This window comes from Mirounga leonina, unplaced genomic scaffold (genome assembly GCF_011800145.1).
Source record: "Mirounga leonina isolate KUSES-001 unplaced genomic scaffold, KU_Mleo_1.0 Mir_93, whole genome shotgun sequence".
In the NCBI taxonomy this organism is placed as follows: domain Eukaryota; kingdom Metazoa; phylum Chordata; class Mammalia; order Carnivora; family Phocidae; genus Mirounga; species Mirounga leonina.
The window spans coordinates 16,048,422-16,059,173 of NW_023270854.1; the positions used below are offsets into that span (position 1 = coordinate 16,048,422).

Sequence of the window (10,752 nt, forward strand, 5' to 3'; positions counted from 1 at the left end):
TTTATTTATTTATTTATTTATTTATTTATTTATTTATTTATTTATTTATTTATATTTGAGAGAGAGGGAGCATGAGTAAGGGCAGAGACAGAGGGAGAAGCAGGCTCCCCACTAATAGGGAGCCTGATGTAGGACTCGATCCCAGGACCCCGGGATCGTGACCTGAGCCGAAGGCAGACGCTTAACTGACTGAGCCACCCAGACACCCCATAAACTGTAGTTTTATAAATTGTTTTCCAATCCTGAATACAATTCAGTATTTCTAAATATTGATTTTTTTTAATCTAATATAATGGGCTTAGAAATATATCTAACCTTTTGAAATGTGCAACTGAAAAAAATCATTTTTCTAGCAACTCCCTTGTCTAAAGGGATTTTCTGTTTCAGGAATTCCATGAGTGAAACTGTCAGGCTGGTCAGTGGCATACAGCATCCTGGATCTGCAGGGGGAGTTTATGAGTCAACCCAGCACTTCAACGACATCAAAGAGCACCTTCACATCGTGAAGCGGGACATAGACAACTTAGTGCAGCGAAACATGGTAAGCTCTTGCCTTCTACTTTTATCATCATCAGTCTTCCTTAGAAAAGAAAGAACACATATTCTACTGAAAATATTATAACTTTTAACTTAATCCTAATGTTCATTTTTAATATTCAAGGTAGAATTATTCCATATGATCCAAATGTCTTTATGTTCCATGTTTCCATACCCTATTGAATAGAATTTTTTTTAAAGATTTTATTTGTTTGGGTGCCTGGGTGGCTCAGTCGTTAAGCATCTGCCTTCGGCTCAGGTCATGATCCCAGGGTCCTGGGATCGAGCCCCGCATCGGGCTCCCTGCTCGGCGGGAAGCCTGCTTCTCCCTCTCCCACTCCCCCTGCTTGTGTTCCCTCTCTCACTGTGTCTCTCGCTGTCAAATAAATAAATAAAACCTTTAAAAAAAAAAGATTTTATTTATTTATTTGAGAGGGGGGAGGGGCAGAGGGAGAGGGAGAAGCAGACTCCCCGCTCAGCAGGGAGCCCGACGTGGGACTCCATCCCAGGACCCTGGGATCACGACCTGAGCCGAAGGCAGACGCTAACGACTGAGCCACCCAGGCGCCCCTCCATACCCTATTGAATAGAATTTTTAAAAAATACATTGCTATTCCTACCATTGGAGCTGTCACAGTCTCAGACTTTTTTCTAGATTCTTTCTGTAAATTTTCTTTAAAAAAAAAAAAAAATGGCTCTTGTTATCAGTAATGATATCTTTAAACAGTTTTAAAAAGGTGACCATCTAGGGGCACCTGGGTGGCTCAGTTGGTTAAGCGTCCTGGGATCGAGCCCCGCATCGGGCTCCCTGCTCGACAGGGGGCCTGTTTCTCCCTCTCCCTCTGCCGCTCCCACTGCTTGTGCTCTCCTGCTCTCTCTCTCTGCCAAAAAAATAAATTAAATAAATAAATAAAATCTTTCCCCAAAAGGGGTGAACATCTCTTGACCCTTTACTGAGACAGACGCTGGGTAGCTCCCACTTCTCTGTCTGGCCTCTGAGGAAGCGCAGGTCTGACACTGGATGATTGGTAGCCTCTTTCTTTAAGCAAGATTCTTCTTTTTCCAGCAACTTTTCCTCTCTTACTTGGTTCACTTTTTTAAAAGTTTGTTTTTGTTTGGTTTTGATTTTGGTTTAGTTTATCAGGCCTTTTTTTTTTTTTAAGTATAAGCCCCATCTACTTTTTTAGAGATTGGCCATAAATATTAAAGATAGGTAACATGTTTTCAAAGTTAAATATGCATAAGAGACAGTATTAGATAACAGACCTGTGGTACTTTTAAGTTTTTCAGTTTTAAATTTTTCCTTAACTTATTTACTGGCTTCCAAAGCCCTTATAAAATTCACAAATGTGGGGCTCCTGGGCGGCTCAGTCATTAAGAGTCTGCCTTCGGCTCAGGTCATGGTCCCAGGGTCCTGGGATCGAGCGCCGCATTGGGCTTCCTGCTCAGCGGGAAGCCTTCTTCTCCCTCTCCCACTCCCCCTGCTTGTGTCCCTGCTCTCGCTGTGTCTCTCTGTCAAATAAATAAATAAATCTTTAAAAAGAAAAAAATTCACAAAAGCTTGTAGCATTTGCCTCTTCCCTTTCCAGTCCAATCTCCTTGGAATGACCAACACTGAAAATTTGCTGTGGAGCAACCCAACCAAAAATGTGCTAGAGAAATGAACAGTGTTCGTGGGAAAAGCTTGTACCATATGTGAAAAGATGCTGAAGCTACTTAAATAACAAGAGAAATGAAAAATAAAACTCTCCTGTGATACCACACCTGTTTGACGAAAAGCCAAAGTCTGACAACATACTCCTTTGCCAAGGCTAGAGGAAAATACATTGCTAGAGGGCGTACAAGATGACACAACCCTTAGGAAGGAGAATTTAACAATGTATGGTAAAAATACACATTCATTTGCCTATTGAACCTAGCATTTTTTACAGATACACTGGCAAAAAAAAGACCCCCAGATACCTAGAGGCACCTGCGTGGCTCAGCTGGTTAAGCATCTGGCTCTTGATTTCAGCTCAGGTCACGATCTCGGGGTTGTGGGATGGAGCCCCACATCGGGCTCTCTGCTCAGTGGGGCGTCTGCTTGAGGATTCTCTCCCTCTGTTCCTCTCCTGACTCCCATGTGTGCTCTCTCTCTCTCTCCTCCTCCTCTCTCAAATAAATAAACCTTAAAAAAAACAAAACAAAACCCGGTATGCTCAAGGCTGTTCTTGCAGGACTATATCGAATAGCTCTAAAAGACTGGGGACAGATTGAGGAAATGGGAAATAAGTAACAGGATGGTAATTATGAACCCAACTCTATGGATAATTATACTCAATGTAAATTTCCTGTAAATTTGTATCTAGACTAAAGCTCAGATGGTTTCTCACATCTACAGAGTAAGATAGATTCAAAGAAGGCTAACTTTTACACTTGTGCTTTTTATTTCTTCCTTATTGGGGAACAATCTGAAGGGACTGTAGTTTCTCTGTCCACTGTTTCTTGCTTTTCTTAGTATAAACAGAAACTATATTTTTACAGATAGTAGCAGACTGTACACATTTATCTTCTCTCTGCTTTCTTTCACTTACCAGGGTGGCCATAGTGGTATACAGATACTTCTTATTCCTCTTACAGCTGCATGAACCCCATTATGTGACTGTATCATAGTTTATCATTTCTCATGAGAAATCAGTCTTTTGTTTCTCTGTACCTAATGTGTCTTTTTTCTCTACTTTTAAGATTTTCTCTCTGATACTGATTTTCAGCAGTTTGATTATGATATGCTTTGCTTTTGTTTCCTTTTTCATCTGCTTGGGGTTTAATATCTTGGTTCTGTGAGTTTATAATGGTCATTAAATTTGGAAAGTCTTTAGCCAGCCTGAGTTCTGCCTGCCACGGGGCTCGATCCCACAACCCTGAGCTCATGAGCCAAAACCAAGAGTCCCACGCTCAACTGACTGAACCACACTGGGGCCCTTTCTAATTTCCATTTCAATTTCTTCTCTGATCCATGGGTTTGAACTTGTCTTTCTTTGGCCTTCCCCCCCGAACCCCCCCCCGAAATGCTGATCCCATCTTTTCTTGCCATTTTGTTCACTGCCTTTGCCTTCAGACAGGTGTTGTTTGTTTTAGATTGGATTTGTTTCTAGCTCTGCTAGTTGTCTTCTGCTAGGTGGTTGGTCCATATTACCCAGTCTACCTTCCCAGAAGTCCTAGTACCTTATAGGTTATGTGGAGCTTTGTATCTTCAAAAGTTTTTTAAAAATATCTGTTATCCTTTAGGAAAGAAAGTTAATATGTTGTTAAATAACTTTCCAGAGGTCATTAACTAGTAAGTGGTAGAAGGGAAGTACTTAGGTCTTTAACATGTAATCTTGTCTCCTTTACATTTTCGGATACTGCCAAATCTATATTTTTATGTATGTCTTGGATATTCATATTTTTCAAATATGAGTTAAGAGTTTCCTTAATAACCATTACCTGTCATCCAAAGCACTGTGGTCTATTCCGAGTTCTGTTTGCGGTTATTCTCTCCCAGTTTGGGCCTGTGTTACAGCTGTGGGAGGTGTGTGTGTACTGCAGGGCGTTGTCCCACGGATGGAAACATACTGAGAACAACCAATCCGAGAAGCTGTTCTGTCTGGATACCTTGATTAAATCTTTGTCCCTGGTATTTAATTACCCCCTTAAAATAGAAAGAATACCCATGGAAATAGGAAAAGAAACATTTTTCAAAATACTAATTGGTAATGTTGGATGCTAGGAGGTTGGGGAGGATGAGGGCTAAGAAAAAGCCATTATATTTGTCAGGCAGTTCATTGGTGGGGTGACCATGACTGAACCAGAACACTTTTGAGAATAAAGGGGTATTATTAATAATCACTGTAGTACAGCAAGTATAAACTGGGTGTGTTCAGGGAATTCGTGGTCTGTGACCATCAGGAACACAAAAAATCATCATCATTGTGCTGAAGATTCGAGCCAGATGGCAGTGTGTTAGTGACTGGACCGTGAAGGTAGAGGCCTTCCAGTGTCAACTACTCTTTCAGAAAGTTCGGTGGTGGGGGTGTCTGGCTGGTTCAGTCAGCATGACATGCGAATCTTGATCTCGGGGCTGTGAGTTTGAGCCCCACGTTTGGCATAGAGATTACCAAAAAAGTAAATAAGTAATCTTTATTTAAAAAAAAAAGGGTAAAAAGTTAAGTGGGTGGAAGATATTTACGGGACAAATAAATGAAAATCTTGAGTTTATGTAGTTAACCATGAATTTAATAAAGGTTTCACATTTATTTATTTTTCTAAAATACCACTTTGACTAATTGTAATAGTTCTTTGCCTTATAGCCATCAAATGAAAGACCAAAATGCCCGGAACTGCCACCTTTTCCATCATGTTTATCTATGATGCACTTCGTTATATTTGTAGTGATACAAACGGTGTTATTCATTGGTTACATCATGTATAGGTAAGTCTAAAATTTGGCTTAACGCTTTTCTGTATTTAATTTTAAATATTCAAAGTAACCTATATGTGTAACAACTTTCAGTACTTTTAAAAATCGATTTAACACAAAGCAAGTGTTATTTCTAGTCTATTTCAGTCACGTGGGAGTGCATGTATAGAAAGTATGCTTATCTTAATGCATTTTATACTTCGAAAGGCACTGTATATTTCAATTCTAAGCATTCCCGTTTCTTTCTGAAGTAAAATATATAGAACTTTCAGATTTTTTTTCTTTCTCTTTTTCCTTAGGACTCAGCAAGAAGCAGCTGCCAAAAAATTCTTTTGACCACCATTTTCATATGTGTACATCATGTATGTATGTACAGAATGTCTTTTTGAGGGAATTTAAGTATTTAAATTGCTTCATAGTCTAAATTATTAAATTTTGTATAAAATGTTTAAACATTGATTTGCAGTAAGAATAAACCTTAAAACAAAGACAACCACATGTAAATTTGTGCATAGTACATAAATCTATTTAAATTTCAGTGAATTTCTGGCCAGTAGAATACAGCCACTGAACAGAATATTGATAAATAAGACAGTAAATAATAGAAACGAGGGGCAACCCCGAGATGTGAAAGTTACCCCTAAGTCTCCAGTGTTGGACGTTTCTTTACTTAACATAAATATACTTGCCCTCCTACCCCCCAAGCTATGTGGTCTAACTTAGAGCTCCCCGTCATGTTTAACCAGAGTCTTTTTTTTTAGAGGTCAGAATTTCCTACTCTAAGACCCTGTCCAGCAGTCCTTTTATCTAATACAATTCCCTTTGAAATCAAAAAATATTTTGTCTGAGAGCTTTAGGATCTAGATAACAGGCTTGAGAATGTTGAAGTATCTTTCCCTCTGATTATCAATGATACATTTCACTTTTAAAGGAAATTTTGGGGGAAAATTAATAGCTGCTCTTTGCCTGAAAAACCATTAAGGTGAAAATGTTCCTTTCATAATGGTTTTTATGGTTCTGCCTGGTAATGTGCTCAGTTCATGACTGCTCATATTCGTGAATGTCTCCATGCCAATAGTATCAGTTCCATAGTATGAAAATAATTTTTGGATTTATGTTTGTAATTTAAGGAACTTACTTCTCCCATTTTGTATAGTATGTAAATTCAGCTCAGAGTGCATGTCCTGAGGAGATTTTAAGTTCGCCAAAAAATCTGCCACTGCATTTTGGTTTACATCACTCCATACAATCTGGTGTTGTTTAAGTCAAGGAGGCTGGAGTAGAAGCAGTGTTAAGACGTTTGAAGACAAAATTTGAAAAATAGAATTAATACTTCTGATTTCTTTCTTTCTTTCTTTCTTTTTAATGCCAGAACTAACGATATTGTGAAGCACTTATTAGGAAGCTTAACCTTGAAATGTCAGACTGGAAAGGGTGGTTGTAGTCTTTGTACATAGTTGTCCTAGGTGTTATAGAATCAGTTTGTAAAGGACATTTTAAAATGCAGACTTCATGTTGTTTTCACAGCTGATGTAGACCTATGTTTTTGCTGACTTCAAAATACTCTTTTACCTCTTTTAGCTAAGTAGTTATCTTTCATTTGTCATAGAATCCAAAATAAGTTATACTGTTTTATAAAACAGTACCATTTCATTCTTCCAGATCTTCATGAATTTGTTCTCAAATGTCATTGACAGATTGGGCTAACGGCCTAAAATCTATACAGAGACTATGAGGCACTCTGCATTATAGCAGCACCTACTTCGTACTGTGTACGCAAACAGGCCTAGCATTGCTTTATAATTTATATTAGTGTTTATCCTGGAATGCTGAATAAGAATATTCTAATGACTTACTCTACTTCAGTCACTTTAACAGAGAAAATGCTTCTCTGGTGTTTCTCCTTTGTGGTATTCACATTTTGAAATTCATGTTCCAGAGACATCATCAGAGAATTTGCTCTTAATCTATGGGAGAAAAAAAAAAAACCTTCAGAAGAATATTAAGTTGTGGGCTGTGAAAGTTGGGAAGTCCTCTTGAGATAAAAGGCTGCAAAATATCCAGTGTTGTAAACTCCGTGGTCTTGTGTGCCTGAACGGACTAAGGGGACACCAGACGTATGTGTGCAGTGGACAGAACAGACGACAATTTGAGAGGAATGGTGCTGACCATTACTAAGTCAGGTGGAGAGAGCTATTACGAAAATGTGTGAATCTTTTTCTTTTTTACTTAGTAATTTAATTTACTTGAAGATCACTCAGTAAAGCAGTTCGCGCAGGCTATTCATCATTTTCTTTGAAGTTCTGTTTATTTTCCTCAAAGTCATTGACTTTAAGTAGCTCATTTCTGAAAAAAATGTTTGCTCTGTGGAAAAATCGATCACTGCCAGGATTCTTTCATTTCTGGACTGTTTTGTGTAATTAAATTTGTTACCTTCTCTCACACCAGCAAGTATTTTACAGGTGCCTTGGATTAAAACAAAATTGATTTTAAAATTTTAGTGTAAGTCATTGTTCCTGTGATACCACTTTTAGAAAGAAATCCAATGACATAACGGCTAATACTTTTTTTTAATGTACCTGTTTGTGTTCTAATTGTTTGAATGTTTTATTCAGCTTGAAACTTTAGTAAGAAGCCACAAACAATAAACAATGTTTTGTTATGTATTAAAGGGACATCAGTGTTTCTCAAAGTGTGGCCCGTGGGTCATGGTGTGCTTGTGAAGCATACAGATTCCAGGCCTCCATTCCAAACCACCTGAATCAAAATTCAGGGGCGGGGCTTCAGAATATCACTTTTTAACAAGCACCAGGTGATTCTGAGCACACTAGTGTCTGAGAACCACTAAGATGGGGAGTGGGAAAAACAAGTATTTTGTTTTGTTGGTTTAAAGCTGAATATACCATTTTCATTTTCGATGACATTAGCAAATGTGCACTGATTTGTTTATTCTTACAATTAATGTTCTTCTTACTAAAACTCTTGGTTTGTTAACAACCAGACTAAACCCAGATTGTTGCCTGTAGCTCTTGGTACTTTGGTTGATGGCTTTTAAACTTACAAAATCATCAGATCATGGTCAGGCCATGAAAACTGCCCATCTCAAAGTCTGCCTTCTAAAGCATTTTGCTTTCCTGATTGTGATTTTTGTGACATTTTATCTCAGACAATTGTACTTTTTTGATAACTTAGGGAGAAAAAATTACTTGAATAAGGGATTGCCTGACCCTATGCGTTGCAGAGATACAATTTTGTAAAGAACTTAAGTAACAGTTGTGAATATTAAGATGTGATTATCTTTTCCTGTCCATGTGCTTATTGCAGGGAGATAGTGAGTAAACGATTATATGGGGGATTTTTTTATTTATAAGATATAATGTAAAATCACCACTTGCAGTTTTTTAGATCTGTATGTTGCCCGTTTAATATATTTCTTTTAAAGTTTAAAAGGGTTTTCTATCCACTGTTAATTTCAATTGGATAACATTTTGTCAAGCGTTTTTTCCTGACTGTTATTTGATGCTAGCTGGAATTCAAGAAATGACATTGACCTTAACAAATAAAGAAATATTTTAGTAAATTTACTTTTTCCTTCATTGATCTCGGGTAGCAAGTAGTCATTTATTTTCCAAGTAGGCCTGGATTGTGATCCTGTCTCATTTGTCGTTTGCTGCACGCTGTGCCCTAGGGTGGCCCTACCACACGCAGCATCAGCGCATGGAAGCAGAGAGAGCGAAGTAGGAATGATAATGGGTACCGCTTACCCTTGCTGGTGATGATCAACACCAACTAATTAAGACAGTGTATGTGATCTTTTCACCTTTAATAAACCAAATACTGGTAAAAGCGTAGTTAAGCTGGAACTCTTCATCATTACTAATGGCAGTTTTTAAAAGTACTTTAATCTTCTTGGCAAGAACCATTTATTTAACCAAGTAATTCCAATTTTGAGAGCCCATGCAGTATTAAAAGGAAAGAAGGGGGCTTTGGTGTCCGACAAAGCTGGGTTTAAATCTTGGATCTGCCACTTAACTGAACATGATTGTCAGTTTCCTTATAATATTTCTCTCACAGGCTTGGTAGCATTGTAAAGTGGTTTCAGAAAATGGTAATCGACTCTCTTCTGCTATAACACAGAGAACTACAGGATGGAATGAAATAAAAGATTTAAATAAATTAGATGGGTTTGAAAGAAATCAGAGGAAATGACATAATGCCTGATCAGCGAGCCTGCTGGGAGGGCGAGGGGTGGTGGAGACCAGACTACGTGTAGGTCAAGCCTAGACCCTGGTCAGAGGTTACGCGGTTCACTGGGGGCATTGCGGATATGCCTTGCCTGCCTTGCCGTAGTAAAGATTTGGGACTTTATTCAGGTATGATGAGAAGCCTTTGAGGGGTTATACTTGGTTGCCCCATGTCACAAATCTTGGGATATTTATTTTCCTTTTCTGGAGGAATAAAAGACTCTACGCATAGCAAATAGTTTATTGGATGTCCAAGTGGAGAGGCCATTGTAATAAATTGAGGAATAAAGAGATTTTAAAGACATCCCACTTCAAATGGAATTATCTACTGGGAAGACCATGAGAGATCTGATTTCAGGAAACAGCAGTATCGATATCCAGCTGCTGCACCCATGTAGCTACTACCTAAGGGTCTCTGTGATGCTAGATTGCCCCCTCCCCCACATCCATACTGGAAAGTAACTAGGGATTCCGCTTTCGGAAGAGCACTGTTAGGCAGATCCTCTTTCTCTTTGGGAAATAAAAGTGGTTTTAGGACACCTGGGTGGCTCAGTCAGTTAAGGGTCTGCCTTCGGCTCAGGTCATGAGCCCAGAGTCTTGGGATGGAGCCCCGTTTCGGGCTCCCTGCTCAGCAGGGAGTCTGCTTCTCCCTCTCCCTCTGCCTGCCACTGCCCCTGCTTGTGCCCTCTCTCTCTGACAAATAAATAAAATCTTTTTTTTAAGTGGTTTTTAATCTCATGAAACACTGCAGTGTTTTCTAAAGGAGAGTCGGGCTGACCTGAGCAAACACAACACGGAATCCCAGGCTGTAGTTTTACCCCGTCAGCTAACGGGCTCTGTAACACCCCTCAGTGCGAGAGGAGAGGAGACCTGGTGGGTTCGAAATGGAAGTGTAGGGACAATGGTCCAAATGCACTAAGTTCTAGGCAGTGCCTCTAAAAGTGAAAGTGAAGCCAGTATGAATGCGCGCCCTTGGTCGGAGCATTCGGCTCAGTTCCTATCTCATCCTGACCCTTTGCAGTCTTTCCCGCTGAGATCATTTTAGCAACATCTTTAAATAGGTTAGTAAAAGGGAATTATTAACCATTACCCAGTTCTGTACGATCTGAGGGGCCCATGCCTACAGACAAATTAACAAGCCCAGGTTACAAAGAGCCTACATCTCTTTCTCCGCCCCACCCCCTCTTGGAGTGCTTTAATTAGAAAGATACTAACAGATTAAAGTCTTAGCCATACTCAATTCCTCCCTTGACCTGAAGAAAACCACAGCCACTGAAAATGTGCTGCGTGTTAGAAAACATTGTCAAAAGTTTGATTGGAGTACACCAGTGAGCATGAACAGAGACCCCAGGAAGTGGACCCAGTGTAAGGGGGGAAAGGTGACCCCGTTCCACGTGGGTGATTTAGCTCACGTTGTGCTTACCTTGTGGGTTCGAGCACTGAAAGTGTCTGGTGCTTCGTTTCCAAGCAGAGATGTAACATGTCAGTGCAGGAGAAGGCTAAGGTGATCTTCCAGATCTAAGTGAAGGGCTC

General features: G+C 39.4%; 1 protein-coding gene across 2 annotated transcripts in view; it reads left to right on the forward strand.

Annotated features, from left to right (window-relative positions):
* The window catches only part of LMAN1 (lectin, mannose binding 1), a 27,674-nt gene extending 19,119 nt beyond the window's left edge, over positions 1-8,555 (forward strand). The window contains exons 11-14 of one of the 2 annotated variants that reach the window (XM_034996223.1): positions 388-541; positions 4,866-4,987; positions 5,275-5,337; positions 6,915-8,555. In XM_034996223.1, coding sequence (XP_034852114.1) covers positions 388-541; positions 4,866-4,987; positions 5,275-5,311 — 313 coding nt within the window. In that variant the 3' untranslated portion in view covers positions 5,312-5,337; positions 6,915-8,555. Of the gene's footprint in view, positions 1-387; positions 542-4,865; positions 4,988-5,274 lie in introns of both variants that reach the window. The other variant, XM_034996222.1, reaches the window with a different exon arrangement.
* Positions 8,556-10,752: the final 2,197 nt, after the last annotated feature.